A 19,798-nucleotide genomic window follows, 5' to 3' on the forward strand; every position below is an offset into this window, starting at 1 on the left:
CTTGACTGTTACCATCAAAAGTGCTCTGGTGCTTACCTTGAGCGTTGCTTCCTAGCTCCAGGGCAGACCCCTCAGCCTGCTAGCACAGGTCCTTCATCCCACTGGCACAGACTTTCTAGCTTCCACCATTAACCTATGGGCCTTCCCAGCACAGATCCATGAAATGTGCTTGCATGAGACATTGTCTTGGGCTCTAGGCTTTCAGTTGGACTCATAGGAGGTATTGTTTGGGGCTCTAGGTCTTTAGCTGGGCTCATGCAGGACATGACCATAGGATCTAGGCCCTTAGCTGGATTCTTTGGTCTTAGTGTATGGACAGATTTCCTGCACTCTTTGTATATGATTCTATAATTTTATAAAATATATGTCCTATATGGTATTGTTTCCCTTGAAAAACCCCAAACTACAACACTGAGGCTGTAACTCAGTGATAAAATACCTCTGAGTTTAATCCTACATATATCACAAGCTAAGGTACAAATTGAAGGCCAGCCTGGCCAACAGAGTAAGACGTTGTCTCCAAAATAATCACATTCCTGTATTCCTAATGCAAAACATTCTGACTAATGAGTATGGGACAAAAATGACAAATAGCTTTGGGAATTAAAGAATAAACACAGGAAGACTTTCTCTCCAAGTTAAACAAACACAATGATCTCCATAACTACAAACACTGGTGCTCAAATAAACAAAATATAGCAAACAAAGAGAAACATAAGCGCAGGAATGTGACCTAAGTGTGTCAATACGTGCTGTCACTGGAAGCCAAGTTGCACTCTTGACACTATACCGAAGCACAGAGCAACTTCATTGGCAGTTCACTACCTAGGACACTGAGCAATGTGCTCCAGTGGCCAACGTCGCCGCCAAGCACTCCCTGACCACTGGTGGATGCTGTCACTGACAGAATAAACATGAGACCTCCAAGGAATTTGCCCCACAGTGAACATTAGTCACAAGGAATGCGGAGCACGATGTAAGGCTACGTGAGCCTGTGATGACCTCCGCCAAGGCAACTTGGGGATGGGGAGAACATTGCACTTGGAAGACTAATCTGCCCTTCAACTCTAGCAGGACTGGTTTACACGCAGACTTTCTGCCATCCTAAGTAGTACTGTCCTTGTACTTGCCTCTTCCTGCTCTGGACATGATCGGAGCCCAGCGGGCTGCCTTCAGAGACAGTGGGGCCTCCGAAGGACCCCATACTAGTTTCATACTCTGTTTTCAACTTGAAGTTTTTAGAAATCTTTGGAGAGGGGGTTCCACATGTTCATTTTCATGGGACCCCACAAATTTCATAGCCAGTTCTGAGCCAACCACCATGATGCCCAGAGCTGCTTCTTCCCCCCTCCCCAACACACACACACCCGCTGTTGAAAGAGGGGCAAACTGACCCTACTGCCTTTGGTATGGACCCAAGAGTTTAATCCTCCTGACTTCAAAACAAACCTTTGCCTAAACCACCTTGAGCCAGTCCTTCAGATCCTAAGGCCCCAGGCCAGGTGTCTGGATCCCTGCAGGGGCGAGGCCAGAGGGGCGGGGTCTAGCTGCAAGGGTGGACAGACTGGCAGCCCACAGAGGCGCTCTGCCTCTAGCCGCCTTATCCGGCACTGTCTAACTCTGTGTGACCACGAGGTGGCGCTGCAGGCCAGGAACCTCCGCCCTAGTGCTGGGCAGAACCTCCGGACTGAGGCCTGCTTGTGTGAAGCTGGGCGCCCCGGGCAGGAGGCCAGAGCTGTGGGGCAGCGAGGCTGTGTTGCCCGTCAGCATGAATCCGCGGTGAAGAGGCATCCGAGAGCCTCACCACGGCCCCATTTGCAGACAGAAGTTGCACAAGTCCCTCCCTACCCTTCAGTTCACTTTCTTGTCTTATACTTGTGGTACCCAGGCCCTCCGAGGATTTCTCCTGCCCAAGAGTAGCCTTGGAAGATCCGGGTACTTTGGGTGGAAGTACCCCGACCATCCCGCACCCCTGCCTCTGAATCCTCTCTTGTCCCTGGAATGTGGGAGGCCCAGGCAGGATAGCAGCCAGTGGCCACGCCCCCTTACCCATCCTAGGGACTGTGAGCTGTGAGACCCCCGCACCCCAGGCAATCCCTCAGCTCTTTCTTGCACTGGCAGATGGCTGCCCCCTGGGTCCGGCACTCCGGTTGGTACAGAGACCAGACAAGACACCTCCCAAGGGCCAGCCTCATCCAGCCTGGTCTGCTCCTCCCAGTCCTGGCTCCACACAGGGCTGCCCTGGACACTCTGGGCCAAAGACTCCGTGTCTCTCTACCCCTCAAACCAGGAATGAGCTCCCAGAACAAACACAGGACAAACATTTATCTTGCCATCCCATCCAGGGTCTAGCAAAGTACTAGGTGTGACCTAAAAACAGTGAACGTTTAAATGTTTTTAATTCTTACAGCACAAGAGACTGGCGAATCCCTCTCAAAACACTCCCCTTGCTTCGAGAGCCTTATCCATCTTTCTTACCACTTCCTGAAGCAGTTCTAGAAGGCCTCTATGTTTTTAATCATGCTGTCATGCCTGTCTCAGTGCCCTGAATCAACTCAAAACATTTACCTTTTGTCATAGCCGCTCTCACTTTGCAGAAGAACCAGAAGTCACATGTGCCAGCTCAGGTGAAAGGGGGTGAGGACACCCCACATTTTTACAAACCCACCTTTCTGCCGGATGACACTGTGCGGCAGCATTCACCGTATTTTTCCCCCACCCCAGAAGCACAGGAAATAGGACGTCCAAAACTGTTTCAGAAAGTGGCAAGAAGGACCAATGAGATAGTTCAGTGGAATAAGTGCTTGCCCAGCAAGTGCAAGGTCCTGAGTTCGATCCCTGGTACCACCAAAAAATAGAAAGTGGCAAGAATGCTGGGACTAGTGTAGTCAAAGTGAGACTTTGAGGGTGATTAATGGTAATGTGTCCTTTACTGTAATCAGTTTTTAAAAGTTAAACATGAACTGTACATTTTAACCACATCTCACTGGGATCGGCAACAGCTTGATGCTGCGGATGTTCCTGAGACTCCTGTGGACAGCATCAACAAGAGGAAAGCTCTTTCACTGAATGTGCAGCCAGGAGTTACGGAGCCAAAACGGCTGAAACACTGAAGATGAACAACGTACCACACTGTGTCATTTGACAGGAAGGAGGTGAGAGGGTCCTTCAGGGAAAGCTCCTAAAGCAGGACAGGAATGGGGTCTCCTGGTAAGCAGGAAGTTGAGGGGGCACAGATGGGGGAGAGGCCAGGGTCCCACAGTAACGGCCAGGCAAAGGCAGCCATGTGCCCAAGGTTATGGCCAAACACCCAGCTGGTGGAGCTGTGGTGACCAGGAGTGAGGAAGGTACACTGTGCTGGCTGCAGCAAAAACCCAGCGCCCCTGAGGAACTCCTCCTTCGCATCACCTTCCCCTCGTATCCTGGCAGACTGCAGGGCTTTTCAGGCCAAACAATATCCCCAGGTCCTGACCTAATCCCTCCTTGTGGGCCCAGAGCCCAGTCTAGGCACTGTCGGCAAATGTCGCTTGAATGATGGAAAGAGGTCTTTAGAGCATTTATTAAACCAAAGTGGGACCAGGTGCTGGGTTGGGCTGGTGGAGAAAGAGCTCCCACTGCCTGGGGCTGCCTGTGGGACAGCCGGATGCCCACAGAGCCCCTGAGGGCTGGCTCCCACCCAAGACCAACACATGCCCAGAACACAGTATCATAAAAGTGAACAAATGCAACTCTTCCTGTTTTATAAATGACATGTTTCCATCCCCTGCCAGCAGAGGTAGGGGGGATGGGGGTTGAAAGCGACAATTCATTTAAAAGGCAACAATTCTTATAAAATGAAGGCAAAGGAAAGAGCCCAGGGTTGGGAAACTGAGATGTCACCCCGGGATGGAGTATAAGTGGTGAGGCAGACCCTACCTATGTGAGGGTGAAGGGAACTCGAGGACTCTGTGAGCTCAGCCTGTGGGGACCAAGTCAGGGTGGGCCGCTGGAGGCGAGGACTGCAGGGGCTCTAGCACAGCATCCCTGCACATCTCCAAGGAAACAGGCATCTTTTCAGTCTTGATTCTTGGAGACCTTGCCCCACAGGAGGAGGTGGCAGACCCAGGACTGGCATGCCCTAAGCTCTCAGAGGCTCCGGAAGGTGAAATGACCTGCTTGTGCGTGCCACACAGCTGGTAGTGCACCCATGCTCCCCTTATCCATTTTGCTCCTGCTGCAGAAACAGCACGGGGAAGCCCAGGAAAGGGATGGTTTAAAGAAGACAGGAAGTACAGAGGGCCTGGGCAGGAGGTAGGAAGCCGGGTACTGGTCACACTTCCACCCAGGGGGACCTCTGATTACATTCCTTCTCTAGGCCTCGTTTTTCCCAGCTGTTCCATAAGTAGGGTGGACTCAATTTTCTCTTTAATCCCTTCAGTAAGTAAAGTTCTACCTAGGGTTCCAAAGCAAAGAAGGAATAAGTTGTAAAAGGGACTCCTGTCCCTAAGAGCCAGGGCTATGAGCCAAGGGGACACTCAATCCAGTGGACCTGAGTCTGCCCTGCAGTGGTGGCTCCCACCTACCCTCTTCCTGCTGTGGGTCTGCTCAGCCCAAAGAGGCAAGGCACTTGTGGGACAAGTAAGGAAGGGGAGCAGATAGGGACCAGAGTCTGGCGTGGTACCGATCCCCCTCTGCTTGTGGTCTGCAGGGGCAACAGGGACAAAGGAATGGCTTTGTTCTTGGGTGCTGGCCCAGACACAAAGCTGTTGGTAGGCCTGTGGCTCCATGGTGGTGCCACCACTAGGCCCACAGACTCTTGCTGGCATTGGCACATTAAAATATAAGTTATATGGGACCCGAGCAAGCCCAGGGCAGCAGTCTGTCATGTGGCCCTAGGCTATATCATTCGTCACAAAATGTCTGGGCGCCTGGCAACAGATTCCTGGGTGTCTCCACAGTGCAGGGCCACCTTGGGGCTGGAACCAGGCTGCCGAGGGTAGGCACCTTCCCGTACCAGGCGCCAGCACCGAGTGCCCTGGCCCACACTGACACTCTGCAATGCTGGGAGGTGATGCAACAGGGCCTCAGGCAGGGGCACCAGTCCCGTGCCCGACAGGTCCAGCTCCTGCAATGATCCCAGGCCCGAGAACACCTCAGTTCCTACCCACTTGAGCTTGGGGTTGCCTGACAGGTCCAGGACCTGCAGGCTGGGCAGTTCACCAAAGCCATGGGATGCCAGTTGGGGGAGACCCTGCAGGCTGGCCAGAGACAGATGAGTAAGGCCTGCCAGCCCTGTGAAGGCCCCTGGGCCAATGGCCACCAGAGGGTTCCCATCCAGGCTCAGATAGCGCAGGGGCAGGTCCCACAGATTGGGCACAGCACGCAGCCGGTTCCAGGCCAGGTTCAGACTCTGAATGGTGGGCATGGGCAAGCCAGAGCCCACAGGTTGTGGGACCAGGTGGTGAATGAGGTTGTGGGAGAGGTCCACGTGCAGTGCCCGGGCCTGGCTGTGGGTCGCAAAGGCAGACACAGAGACCTCTTGGAGCTGGTTGTGGCTGAGGTTCACATCACTCAGGGGGGAGCTGGTGAAGCTCTTAGCTGGCAGTGCTGTCAGGCCATTGTGACTTAGGTCCAGAGACTCCAGGTAGCGAAGTCGAGAGAAGGCCGTGGGCGAGATGCTAGAGAGTAGGTTATGGCTGAGATCTAGGCCAGCCAAAGTAGTGTAGCCAGGCCCTGCCAACACTGACTCGTTCACTGTCTCCAGGCGGTTGGAGGACAAATCAAGATGGGCTGTGTCCAGAGGGATGGGCACAGGCACGATGTGAGGGCCCAGGCCACTGCAGTCCACACGGGTCAGGCTGAAGCTGTCGAAGAGGCCGAAGGTCTCCACCTCGCACTGGCAACCAGGGAAGCACGGCTGGGTGGTCTGCACTCCACTCACAGCCAGCAGGAACAGCGGGGGCAGCAGCAGGGTCCACAGCATGGTGGGGACTGGAGAGAGAGCCACACATACAGGTGAGGGTGGACACCCCAGAAAGCTGCTACCCCACCCCGCACGGCAGGAGCAGGGCTGGACGCAGCACCCACCCCAGAATACTGTTCTGAAGTACTCTAGGATCCCTACTCTGTGTTCCTCTCTGGCCTGCTTCCCTACCAGTATGGAAAAAGGTATGGCAGGTTGGTGGCTTTTCAACCAGAAACAGTAGCTACTTATGATCATAAGCAAGAGCAGCAGATGTGGCCTGGGGAGATGGCTTGGTGGTCTAAGCACCTGCCTAGCAAGCGCAAAGACCAGGGTTTGATCCCTGGTACCACATGCTATGCTGGCCTCAGAACCCCAGGCATACTATGCTGGCCACCAAAACCAGGCATGGTGCCACACACATGTAATCCCAGCACTGGAGAGGCTGAGACAGGTGAATCACTGTGAGTCTGAGCCACACAGCGAGACCCTGTACCAAATAAATAAACAACATATAAATAAATAAATAAATAAGAGCAGCAGATGCAAGAGGGCCTGCGCTGGCTGGCTCTTTTCTGAAGCCTTTCGTGCCTGTGCCCTGGGGCTCTGGGCAGCTAGAAGCTGCATCTCCAGCTCAGATGGCTTAGGGACTGTGGGCTGGTGTGGACCTCGTCCCTGCCAAGGAAGGGGTCCCAGCATAGAGCTAGGCTTAGGGTACTCCAGTCACCTCGGCTGGGCATACGCTACACAGTGGGTACTGGGCCAGCTGCCTCCTGGCACTGTCTCACTGACCTCCACAACCACCCTTCAGGGCAGAAATTAAATCTCCATTTCACCAAGAGGAAACAGCAGAGCCTTTGAGACTTTACAAACATACCCACGGCCTCTCAGCTAAGTGCTATGGCACTTGACGGGGCACACACACAGGAAGCTCGGGCCCATGTAGTGGCTGAGTCCCACTCCCACTCCCGAGAACAAGGTGCTGCTGCTCCCCCTGCAATGAGCCCCACTGAGTCACCTCAGCCCTGCGCTCAGTCTTCCTGAGGCAGGGCCTTCCTTCCAGCTGGAGACCCTGTGTCTAGATTCCCAGTTGGGCCTGGGGGGCAGCCACCCTGAGCCCCTGTCTCATTGTGCTGCCCCTAGTTGACAGAATTCTCACAGCTCTGTGATCCTTGCACTAACCTGGGGCAGGCAGGTGGGCTCATTCCCCCGTTAAGGAGATGCAGAACAGAAACGCAGAGAGGACCCCACACCAGTACAAGGCAGGGCAGGATTAGAACGCAGGGCTATCCAATTTCCATTCCTCTATTTAAATGTGCTGCCTCCAAGAGGCCTGGAAGTGAGCCGGTGGAGAGGCAGCCTCCAGAAGGGGCTTTTCCCACAAACATCTGTCACAGTGCAAGCCACCTCCCCTCCCCTCTCCTAAGTTTCCCTTTCTGTATAGCTGCAACAGTAGCTGTCATGTGTGCCAGGCAGTATGTGTATCTTGTCACACCTAATGATCACGCACCCCTCCATCCACCCATTCGGAGCCTGTGCTCATTAATGCTCCCTGTGGCTCCCAGGGCTGGGGCTCAGCGGCACTAGCCTGGGAACCAGGCGGTGGCACAGTGAGAGTCCCTAACTGACAGCTTGGGGTCTGAGGCTACCCATCTCTGCGCAGCGGCTCCTGGCTGGGCTCCTCTTACCTATCTCTTCCTTTCCACTAGCCTTCAGGGAAGGGAGTAGAGGTGGTGGGGAAAGGGAGCCAGGGACCCTCCCACCTTTGAGACTGTGGCCAGAGGGGTAGGGAAGAAGCAGCTGGATAGCATTACGGGCCTGCATGAAACTTTAGAGGTGCAGCCACTTGATCTGTCTTTGAGCTCTGCACAGGGCCTGGGACAAGGAGGTTCTCCTGACACCACCACCTCCCCCCCAAAACAGGCCCCTGTTTTTTGCCCTTTTCTTTTGTAGAGGCCAATTTGAGGATTAAACCCAACCCAGGTGCATCCTGGGCTTGGTCCCAGCTGAGGCAGGACAGAGTGTTCCAAGGTCTGGAACAGAAGGAAAATATTAAGCTGCTTCAGGCCCCCTTTGTTCCCCTGGGGGAGCTCCTCCCACAGAGTTCATTACCACTACAAGCCCTGCCTCCCCTGCTAAGCGGATCTGTTCAGACCCACCCTTCTTGGGGTTTAAGCAAACACCACACAGGGCCCTGAGATTACCATTTGGTTTCACAGAGGTGATTATACAATGTGCCCATGAAAGGCCAAGCCGCTCGCTCATGACCTCCTGCTTATGTAACAGGCAGCTCAAACCCAACCCCAACACTGTCCCCTCTAGCCTCTTGTCCTCAGTACCATAGGGCAGCAAAGCCTGCCCTGCACACCTCACAGCAGTAGATAACCCTCACAGGAAGACCGCACATACAGAGAAGTCTTTCCCGAGCACCGCTAGAACTCAGGCAGTAACACCAGATGCAAGGGGGCAGGCTGAGGTCACCACCCCATCCCATGACAAGGAAGGAGAATGCTCCTAAGGCAATTACTCCACACCAGGCTTGGGTCCAGAGCATCCTCAGCCGGAGGGGCCACTGTGACAAGAGCCAGCTTCCACCATATACTGGGCCTTGACAGACCTCCTCTCATCCAGTCCTCAGTCAACAAACCAGGCCAGAAACATAATCCCCACTTGTAGTAAAGAAAACAGAAGTTACTTGCTGAGCTGCCTGACATCAAAAAGTTATGAGGAGAGAAGATGAGGGAACCTTGGGGAACAGGCCCAGCAAGGTCAGGATACTAACATGCTGTTTCAGGCTGTCTCTCCCCCAGACTGTACTCCAGATGAAGTTCCCAGAGGAGAACCCAAGGATACACATCTTTACCACCTTCCAGGACAATGACCCAGAGGCAGGGTAACAAGTTCCAAAGGATATCAGGAGCCCTAGTTCTTAGTCCCTGCTGTCCCAAGCTGCTCCCATGGGAGATGGTCAAGTTCCATCTCCTCTATAAACTGCAGGAGTCTCAGGACTTTAAAATTTAACAAAATCATTTATTAAATCCCTACATAATACAAAGTACAGGGCGAGGCTATTTTGGAATATGGGAGGGACTGAAGACACCAGCACCTTGACCTCTTAGAGCTTACAGACTAGCAATGGGGACAAAGACCCATGTGTCGCAAGACCACTAATGCCAGCCTTGGACCCAGCACACATGAATCTGTGTGACCTTTGCTTCCATGTCTGGCTTTCCCACCTATCCAGCAGTATTAACATTGCTCACCCTGAAGCCAGATCTTTCCCCTCAGAAGGAAGGGAAAGACAGACAGTGGCCGCCAAGGGTGGCAGGGGAAAAGGATCTTTCCGCCAAGATTCATCCCTTTTTTCCAAACTCTAAACTGCAGATAGAAGATATCTACTCATGGACCAGAACAGAGGGGCAGGAGGAAAAGGGCCTCTGCCTCAGGACTGGGTCCCTAACTGCCTCAGAACTGCACCGGCCCCCAGCCTCCAGCACACCCATTTCCCCCACTGGAGGGACACACTCTAAGGCTCTACAGGGACAAAGGCAAGAGGTATTTGTGGTCGGGCTGAGTGCCAAATTCACACTGATTCTGAGGAAAGTTTGCTCATGGCCCACAAGGGCAAGAGTAAACTATGGCCTTAATGATTCCAGAAGTTCTCTCCTCTTGACAACCAAGCCCTGTTGAGAGATACCTGCCGCAAAGAGCTCTCGCTCAGGGCCACATGTACTGCCCTCTGGGGTTCTGCTCCTACCTACAGGAATCAAACTTTCCCGGCCAGGGGCATCTGCTAGTGCTCTCCATCCTGCCTGGTCCTGTGCCTACACGCTCACCTGGAGGTGCACCCTGCTCGGGAGTCAGAGTGGCGAGAGCCATCACCTTGATGGTGGACACTCAACAACTTTCAGCCTTCAATCACACCTGCCAAACTCAGAGAATCTCGTGGCTTGAAAGTCAGTGGTGATGGAGATGCAGAGGGGGGCAGTGATGCCAGGGCCCCGGCACTGGGTACGGACCCTCACACTGCGGCAAGCACGGCACACATCTCCCCTGCTGGCCTGGCCCCACAGAGGACAAAGCCTGCTCTGTCCACGCGGGCTCACTCCCAGCCTCCCCTCCCGCCTGGCCTCTCACACCACAGGCCATCAACAGGCCTCCTTCAGAGACAAATTCTCTGCTCAGACTTGCATGGTGAACAGCTTGAGGCAGAGCTTGGACTTCCCCACCTGTGCACCCTTCCTCGTCTGGGACAGAGCAGCCAGCCAAGGGCACGCACCAACAAGAGCTGGATGATCAAGGAGCCCAAGAAGAGGGTGGTTGCTAGGTCCCAGAACCAGAAGTGAATCCAGCTCTGCCTACCAGCCCTGGTGTCCTCAACTGAGATAAGAGCAGAGGACTGTGACAGAACATAAAGCATTCTGTTCAGTACTGCCCTGTGTAAGTGCCTACTGCCTGGGAGAGTGACCGCAGCAGCTTACAAGGCTTCCTGAAGGCAATGACGATGTCTTCTTCATAGCTTTCCCTGAGAAGGGCCAGGTGCGCAGCAGGCTGCAGCTCCTGTGCCAACTCCTCCAGCTATGTTGCTGATGACTATCAGGTCCCCAGCCTCCTTCCTCTGACAGCAGGGGACAGGTTATAGCTAGAACCTCCCTCGTCCTAGTTGCCTGCACTAGTGCCACATAATAGCTGCTCTGGACCATAGAATGCTCTATGTCCTGCCCCCAACTTTAACAGGGTGCTCTACATGCAAAAACCAGGTGGGGAGGGAGCCAAGGTGCAACCTGGCCCAGGGCCCAGCACCTATGTGAACTGGGCCTCTGCCTCAACCAGCTGCTTCTCCTCCCCCTCCCCTCTTCCTGGTCCCTTGGTCATGAGCAAGCTGATGCCAGTGAAATCCCCAGATGGAAATTTCACAAGGGTCCTGCCCTCCACCTACTTAATCAGCTCTGGAATTGCAGGTTGGGTTACAGGGCCAAAGCCTGCCAGGGCCAACTGTCCCTACCGAATCACTAATGCTGCACATGCCATGCGTGCAAGCCCACCAATTCACCTCGCTTTCATGGCCATCTCCTCTCTGCCACACCTCAGCCCTGACCACAGAGATCATAGGCAAGCACTTGAGCAGTATTCACCTGGATAGCAGGGAAACCAGCACTCAGAGCCTGACATCTTAGCTCCACGTTCAGGGCTCCCTATGCCACATTACTTCAGCTTACAAATGTGTGGATGACCGCTTAGTGCTAACAGGGTTAGGCTATAATCACGTATTTGCCTGTCTGCCCTGTGTGTGACAAGGGACCACAGCACTGGGCCTGGCATATACCTGGTTCTCTATGAAAGTTCTACATATTTAGAAAATGACCAATACCAAAAGAACCTCTCAGCCTTTTCCTCAACCACTTCCTCAACTGTTATCTCTTCAGTCACTCTGCAACATCGTGTCAAATGTCCCTATTGTACTGAGGTGGGGCCTGAAAGCCCAGTAGCCTCATCAAGAGTGACAGCAAGGCTGGTACTGTTTTCTCCTTCCAATATTTCTTCCTCCTGATAATGTTCAAGTCCCTGTAGATGTGAACCAGAACATGTACACACAAGGAGCAGTTTATAACTCTGCAGACTGGGCCCTTCCAGACAGGCCTTTACCTACTGTGAGGCTCCAGTGTGCCCCTACTTGAGGCTGGAATTTTAAGGGTTCACCTGTACCATGGTGAGAGGCCTAGTACTGTGCCAGTAGGTCACTGTGAGGTAATTACTGAAGGAAAGTGAAGACTCAGCCCAAGCGGCACATTGACCTCCCCCCACCCAATGGGTGCGTACAGGGGCCAGGGAAAAGAAAGAGCTTACCAGCAGATGCCTAGGCTAGAAAGGGGCACAGGATGGAGAAAACCCAAATACACTTTTTGAGGCCTTGGATTCTGCTTCAGGGCACCACCCAGGGCCCCTACCAGGCACTGGTAAGCGGGAATTGGGAGAGTCACAGAGGCTGAAGCAGACTGAAGCAGTTGTGTTGCCTGTGACAGAGTGAAGACTTGGTGTCAAGTGAGCAGCCACTCCAGGGTGGGTAGGTCACTGCCTTCCTTCTCCCTCACTCTGACCAGGCCAGGTCAGGAGGCCCACTTGCACTGTTTAAAGCCCACTTCACAAAGACAGCTTTCTAGCTAGAGACCCAGTACTTCCCTAGGACCTCCTGCCTTTGCTTGGGCTGCCCCTTCTGACAATGACAACAAAGGGGGACCCTACTGCAAACTCTTGGTTGCTTGATTTAAAAGTTGCCTCCTCTATGAGGTCTTTCCAACATAATCTGCCCTCATTCACCAAAGTGTCACCTCAGCCTGTACTCACACGGCTCTGTCTGTGTACAAGAATCTATGTCTAGTTCCACTGCCACATGAAGGGGTTAAATCAGATGAATGAAATGTCAGGGGAGCAAACTTCCTTCCACACAAGGATGCTTTCAAAATACTTAAGCCTTTGTCAAGCAGTGTAATCAGGTTTAGACTCCTGGTAGAACTGGAGCTGAACTGAAGGCTGAGGATAACTACAAGCTGGATTTGAACTTAACGCCCTTCTCTTGTGAGTACCACCCAGCAAATGTCTGTATACCACAATGCATGCTCCAAACCTCTTCTCATCTTATTAACACACGTTAGTCATTATTCCATTTAATGTACACAACAGACCTCAGGGCAGCAATTAGCGCCCTCATTTGAAGGATGAGGAGACTAAAAATCAGACCAGTGAATTGTCCCCTCACCACAGAGCAATGGAGTGGGAGACAAACCTGGACCTTCTACCTCTAGAACACTGCCTCCAGATTGGTCTTAGCCTCCAGCAGTATCCAAAAGCCAGAGGGTTTTGTGAAAGGGCAATCCTAATCAGTTTTGCCTGTAGGCCCTCCTACAGGTCTCTAGTACCCAAGGTTCAAATCTCAGCTTATAGTGATTCTCAGTAATTTGGCCTTCCCACTTATCTCCAGGTCAACTCCAGTTCCCCAGCCCCGGACCTTACCTCCGACAGTCAATAGTACTGACCTCCTCTGTACTGTTTTCAGAGCCCATGGAGTCCCACACATGCTGTTGCCTCTGTAGGCATCCCTTCCTGCCTCCCCTGTGCATTCACTGACTTCACAACCTGAGCAGCTATGGGTAATCCCAGCTACTTCTAATTTCAGCTACCCATGAGACTGAGGCAGGAGGATTACAAGTTTGAAACTATTCTGGAAAACTTAATAAAACACTATCTCAAAAAAAAAAAGGTAATCCCAGCTACTTCTAATTTCAGCTACCCATGAGACTGAGGCAGGAGGATTACAAGTTTGAAACTATTCTGGAAAACTTAATAAAACACTATCTCAAAAAAAGGCCCTCTGGCTTTTGGATACTGCTGCAGCTCGACCAGAGATTGCTTGCCTAGCGTATATGAAGCCCTGGATTTCATCCCTAGGATGAAAAAAAAAAAAAAAAAACCACCAACACTGTGCAGGAGCAGAATCATCTGCTCTGTTGAGCCCCTCATCCATTAGCCTGTCCTTAAAAGTTGCTTTGATAGCAGACTTCCAGGGTGGGCCCAGCCCTCCTTAGAAAGTATCCTCAGTTCCCAAGGATAGCCCTGCTTTGCCCTAAGAAGTGACGTGAACTGCTTTTTTACCCTCAGCCATGGAGAATCGCTGAGATCACATAGGTGTGCGCCACCACCCTGTCCAGCAGGATGAGTGAACTATTCAATGCACCACCGCTGCTTTGAATCAGAAGTTCAAATGAGATCTGATTTCTGCCCACCAATAAGCTGTCTTTTAAAACATAAGGTTAAAAAAAATGAAAAAAACAGCTGTCAATTCCTTCTTTTCTTCCATTTCTGAGTCCTCTGCTTTTGCTTTTGCCTCAGTGGAGAAGGGTGTTAGAAACCTGAGTTGCATTCCTGCCTCCCCTTCCTTGGGAGCAGTTCTGCCCAAGAACCGGTCAAGATAGAAAGGAGGTGTATGTTACATATCAAAGCATTTCCAGGTTCTGGGACCTCAGGCGATCAGTCAGAAAGCAAGGAGGGAGAGAGGTTGTCCCTATCACCCTTCCAGAAGGCCCAGAGACATAGGGAAAGTGTCCGCATGCCCTCCTTCCCATGGCAGAGGCCAGCGCCCTCCCCCTGGTGTGCAGCGTGGGGTGAAGGTCCTCATTATGCTCTTTGGGGAAGATAGGCTGGTGTTAGGGTTATCTACACCACGCAGGATCAAAAGCCATTGGGACTGAGCCCTCTGCCGCTCTGACCAGTACCTGGGCTTTACAAGTCTAGACCTATCCCAAGGCCACAGCACAGTGAGAAGTTTGAGTAACCTAGGCAGACGCAGCGAGGGTGGACAGCTCTGGTTATCCGGACAGCAAGCTGCTACTAGGGCAAACCTCGACTCAGGGAAACTGAGCAACATCCTAGGGAGCTCGAGGCTGACAGGGCGCCTGTAACTGTCCCACGGAAAACGGCGTGTGATCGGTTCCTCTTCCCCAACCCATCTCGGGGGTCCTTGAGGCGAGGCGGAGAGCAGGCCTGTGCTAGGCACGCGGAGGCTTCCCACCTACCTGCTCGGCGGGCTGGTCCCCTCACCCCGGAAAGGCTGCAGACCAGGGATGGCTCCAGTCAGAGAGAGGGCTGGAGCCGGCTTCTGGACTAAACAGAAGTCTCTCGATCACACTCACTCTCCTCCCTGGGGCGCTCTCCTCCCTCCTCCAGCGAGTCTGCAGGGTGTCCTGCTCGCTCCGCCCCGTCCAGACCCCGACCAGTCCTCAGAAGCCGCCGAACCCCCACCCACTAGTCCTCTCCCATCTCCGCGCAGCCCAAAGGACCTCCAGAGGTGAGGGCGAAGGTGGCCAAAACCCCCAACCCCGCTACCCTTCGGGGGGTGGTGGCCAGGGGGAGGACGCAGTTAGGGCCCTAGGCACCCAGAGAAAAGTTTGAAGCCAACTGGGGCGGGGGGTGCGGAAAAGCACGGGGCTGGGGCGGCGTCCGGCTCCCGCGCACTCGCTCCTCTGCCGCCCACCAGACACGTCGACGGCCTGGTCCACGACTGAGGCCACAGGCCGCGTCCACCCGCGCCCACGCGCGACCGCAGCGGCGCGGACACACAAAGGCGCGGGCAGAGCATGGCCCGAGCACAAGCCACAAAGCCCACGACCGCGATGCGCGTGTCCGCACAAAGGCCCCAGGGGCTCCGGCCCACGCCCGGGCCACCCGGCAGAGCCTTTGTCTGCGGGAAGCCCCCTCCCCTCGGTACGGGTTCCCCAGTCCCGGAAAAGTTGAGGGGCCCCGCGGGACCCAGCCCCGCCCGCCTGCGGACGCCGCGGCCAGCTCCGGTCAGCGCTCAGAAACCGTCGCCGCAGCCCGCCCAGCGCCTGGGACTCGCACCCACCTGAAGGCTGCGCGGCTGCCGCCCGGCGCGCTCACCTAGGCGGCCGGCGTGGGCACTCAAGCTGGCGCTTTCCCGGAGCAGCGCGGCCCCGACCCCGCCCCCTGCTCCAGGCCCCCGGCCCCCGGCCCCGCCTGCCTCTACTCCCCGCGGACCCCCGCCCAGGGACGGCTGGAACCCGCGCCGGGAGGCTCGGGGAGTGTCGCCAAAGTGCCTGTCTGGCCCGCCGCTCCCTCAGCCCCACCCCCGCCCGAACCGGGGTCCCACCCTAGGGAGCGTCTCAAAAGTGCTCAGCTCCCGCCCACTCCACCAGGCCCCGCTCCCGGCTTCCTGCATCCCTGCTCCCCGCCCCCTCCCCGCAGCGCCCGAGCAGTTTCAGCAGATGGCCGCACGGTCGGGAACATCTGGAGGTCGCGAAGTGTGTGTGCCTGTGTGTGTGCGTGGCAAGGAGGAGTTGTTGGTAAGAAAGAGGATGAGGGCAAGAGGATCTCCTCTCCTCGGATTCCACCCCTGCCCCGCCCAATTTATTTTCAGCGTCGAAGATGTCTAGTTCGTGTGAGAGACTAAAGAACCTGGAGGAAAGAAACACTGGCTGACCGAGGAGCCCTGCGCTTAGGCAGAAGAGCTGGCAGGCCGGGCGAGGAGAAAACCCGCAGACTTACTTGTTTCTTTTATGAGAGAAAGATCAGCTTCAGCCCGGATTTCTAGGCAGGGAAGCTGTAGGGGCCAGGCAACAGTTTAAGTCTGTTCCCTCCTCCTTCAGCGGCCAGTCCGGCCATTCCCACACCTCTGTGTGCTAACAGAGGCAGGAAAGCAAGCGAAACAAAGCCAAGAAACCTTTTAAAACAGAGGCTTGCAGGGAAAAAATACGTGATGGATGCGTTCCCTGGAAGGAAAAACTGGAGGGGGACAGTTCTTGGAGAGGGTAGGGGTGGGGACCAAGAGGCTTCGGTCCCGCCCTGGACCTCCCAAGAACTTCTGCTCCACTTTGGAGACACGGAAACGTTGGGCAATGCGCTCCTGCCTAGCCCAGACTTGCTACTTCCAGCCCTTTTATTCCTTTCCTAATTACTTTAAAAAACAAACAAAACGTTGGTTGGGCTCAGGCCTCTTTGTGTGTGTGTGTGTGTGTGTGTGTGTGTGTGTGTGTGTGTGTGTGTGATCCTGGGTGTGCGAAGGTTCCCCTGGAAAAAGAAGGAGGGTCTCCCCTACAAAGGCAGACCTGCTGCTCAGAGAATGAAGTGGTCTTGCAGGGCTCCTGTGGTTATAGGGTCACATAGACTGAGACCAGTGGACCCCACCAGTTAGAGAGGTACAGGATGAGGGCAGCAGGGCCTGGGCCTACAAGTGCGGAGCCTTCTTTCCCCTACACTCATCATCCTTCCCAGTGGGGGAGACCTTTGAGATCTTCCAATTCAAGAATTCTCACAAAACCCTCCGCACTGGTATCGCAGGCTTTCTCACAGTTGGACTTAATACTCAGGCTACTAGAATTTAACTTTGTCCACATCAGAGGCTTCAGGGAGGTTTCTGAACTCTCCTTCCCCTGCCCCACTTCCTGAGGCTTCCTGCCTGGATAGGAAAGGGGCCTAACCCAGCATCTGGGCAGGGTCAAGCTGAGACAGGCCCAGGTTCCAGCCCTGTACAGTACTGAACAGCCCTGAGTAAGCTTAGGCAAGTTACCTGACCTCTCAGAAACAGTTTCTACAACTGAGGCGTAAACAAGGTAACTTAGGAAAACCATTCTAGCTCCCAGGAAGAGCCACCATATGTGGTTGTAATTGCTAAAATATCTCCCATCAGGTAGTGGGGTGGAAGCCAAAAATTCTGCAGGCTGATGAGGGGAGGGACGGGGAACTGAATGGCTTGTCCATCCTCTGTGGACACCTCCTCTACTCTGTGACAGGGAGCCTTGAAGGGGTCCGTTGCCTCTTGCGTTGGCCTAAAAACTGTCCTCCTTTCTTGCTTGGAGTGAAAGGTATATTTCCCAGCTGGCCCGCTAAAGAGCCTCTCGCGTACTATTAATATGATACATAATTCTTCACACCTTGCTTGGAGCTAGAGTAGTTTCTGAGCTTTCCCATTCACTTGCCCTTGATCTTTTTCTAGGAGGTGGCCTCCAGGACCTTCAGCTGGAGAATCTCAGCAGCTTTCCCCTCCTGCATGGCTGTGCTTCTGGTTAACAGGGTCTTTGCCTCTAGACTCTTCCCTCCCTTTGCTCCTGTGCGCCTGTGTAAGTCCAAACTGCAGGAAGAGAGACCTTTCTAAACTACAAATCCACAAAATGAGTCATGACATTTGCCTGCTTAACCCTTCACTGGCAAAAGCCATACTCCTTTGTGTGGTGTTGGAGGCCTATGTGATATGGCCTCCTGGCCTCTACCTCTGACCACCCCTCTTCATCTCCAAACCTCCACCATATAGAGGGGAGGAGGGCACCCTCCATTTCTTCTAGTTTGCACCCAGGGTCCCTTCCTCCTGAAGCTCTCTGCCAAAGTCAGTCCCTCACCCTACTACAGTGTTAACTGTCACTTTGTATTTAAGAAGTGTTTTTGTGTTTTGTTTTCCACTCCCTTCACCCTTCTTGAAGTCATCCTGGCCACTGTGACATGTCAGAAAACATGCTGGGTGTTTTTAAAATCATTCAGACATTTAATCCCAACAACAACCACCTTGGGTTGATAGTGGAGAAGCCTAGAAAGTGCAAGAGGTCAACTCAGAGGTACTCGATGTTACGGTTCTGAATCGAGATGATGCCCTAAGCCTCGTGCATTCATAGGTGGGGCTTAAGGAAAACGATTGGATCACATAGTGTGATATTTATCAGTAGATTAGTCCACTGGTAAGTTTAGAACTAACTGCTTTGGGAACTGAAGCCTGGCCCGAGGAGTTGGTTCTGGGGGTGTGACCTGAAGGGTCTATCTCCTTCCATCCTGCCTAGATTGCTCTCTCTGCCTCCTGCCTGCCATACCATGTGCAATTCATGGCCATGTCCCTGCCACACTACCTTTCCCTGGGACCAGCAGACTATGGAATGAAACCTCTACAAAGTGTGAGCCAAAATAAGCCTCTAGTCCTTAGAGTTGTGGGTGTCAGGTAGAATGTCTCAGCAAAGAGAAAATCACTAAGACACAGTCTATTCTCTGCATAGCTAGGACTTAGGACTCTATTGCTCTTTCTGCTACCTTGCAGGCTCCACAAAAGGTAGACAGTGGTATAGTAGAAAGTTCAGGAAATCTAAGCGCACATTGTCGCTCTGTCTCTGGCTAGCTTGGACCTTGGGCAATGTCTTCCTCCCCTAGAACCTTAGTCTTCTGACATGTACAATGGGAAGAAGTAAGAAGCCTTGCCTCCCAGACACAGTCGGAAGATCACAAGAGTTCATGCAGATGCAAATAGGCTGTGAGCTATGGAGTGCTGTGTGCTTTTAACTCACTTACCTGGCCAGCCTCCCGTGGCCTAGGAGGGTTGCTTGAGGATCTCTTTCTTGGAGAACTCTCCAGTGGTGGTCAGAAGATATCTCTAATCTCAGTTGCTTTGCTCATTTCCCATCTTTTGAACATCTCCACAAGCCTCTGTTTTTTCCTGCTGCATTTTCTTCTTTCCGGCTGTCAGAAGACACCAGGTCCAAAGTCAGCAAAGCCTCTGGGCCACATAAGATAGAACAGAAAACAAGAACTGGAGGGAAAAGAATGTGTCTCCCTCCCCTTTCTGATTCTGTCAGTCAGGGTTGGCATGTGGCATATTTCCTAAAGTCCCTTGGTTAGGTTGAGAACTGGGGAACCTAATAGAATGTCTTAGGATTTGCAGTCCTTCCCCATACCTTCTTATTCTTAATCCTCTGAGCAAAGTTCTTCGGTAGTTGATTATTACCTCTATTCTACAGATGTGGAAATGGGTTTGGAATGCCTGATTGACGGCTGCACAGCTGGACCTTGAGACTGGCTCAACGAGATAATTCCAGCCAGGTCTAGTTTCACGTGCTGGCCTTGCTGATGTCTCAGCAGTCACTGTATGACAAGCACTCCTCCCTCCTGCTAGATCCAGTGGGCCCTAAATATTTCTCTCCCACTCTCCCACCCTCAAGCTTTTTCCCCTGCCTGGAATGCTTTTCTCAGCCCATTCCACCAGCTGCAGTCTCCACTGCTTTCCAAACCTGCCACCTCCTTCGCAAAGACATTTTCATTTCCCACGGTTTCTCTTCCACTGAGTCTGAAGGCACTTGGTTTGTGGCTCAGCACAGCCTGTTCTACAGTCCTGCCTGCTTCCTGCCTCCTGAGGCTCTGCATCCTCACCTGTTAGGGCTCCCCGCAGATGTTGGCAGTTCAAGATCTTTGCTCTTTCAGAAATGTTCCTTGCCCCACCTTAGATCACTTATTTCAACTTTGACTCAGGTATCACCACTTCAGGAAGACCCCTTTCTGGGCTCCCTGTCCTCTCTGCTGTCTTGGTATGCTGAGGAA

General features: G+C 53.4%; 1 protein-coding gene across 3 annotated transcripts; it reads right to left on the reverse strand.

Moving 5' to 3' along the window:
* Window positions 1-2,913: 2,913 nt before the first annotated feature.
* Window positions 2,914-19,069, reverse strand: Tsku (tsukushi, small leucine rich proteoglycan). 3 transcript variants are annotated; one of them, XM_023716671.1, is made up of 2 exons: window positions 18,776-19,069; window positions 2,914-5,970 (listed from the first exon to the last, which is right to left on the reverse strand). In XM_023716671.1, the coding sequence occupies exon 2, from the start codon at window positions 5,960-5,962 to the stop codon at window positions 4,889-4,891; it is 1,074 nt and encodes a 357-aa protein (XP_023572439.1). In that variant the 5' UTR covers window positions 5,963-5,970; window positions 18,776-19,069; the 3' UTR covers window positions 2,914-4,888. The 3 variants fall into 3 exon arrangements, with proteins under 3 accessions (XP_023572439.1, XP_023572438.1, XP_023572437.1); XM_023716670.1 differs by lacking the exon at window positions 18,776-19,069 and adding an exon at window positions 15,339-15,433; XM_023716669.1 differs by lacking the exon at window positions 18,776-19,069 and adding an exon at window positions 14,512-14,737.
* Window positions 19,070-19,798: the final 729 nt, after the last annotated feature.

Source organism: Octodon degus, unplaced genomic scaffold (genome assembly GCF_000260255.1).
Source record: "Octodon degus isolate 3935 unplaced genomic scaffold, OctDeg1.0 scaffold00049, whole genome shotgun sequence".
Lineage (NCBI taxonomy): Eukaryota > Metazoa > Chordata > Mammalia > Rodentia > Octodontidae > Octodon > Octodon degus.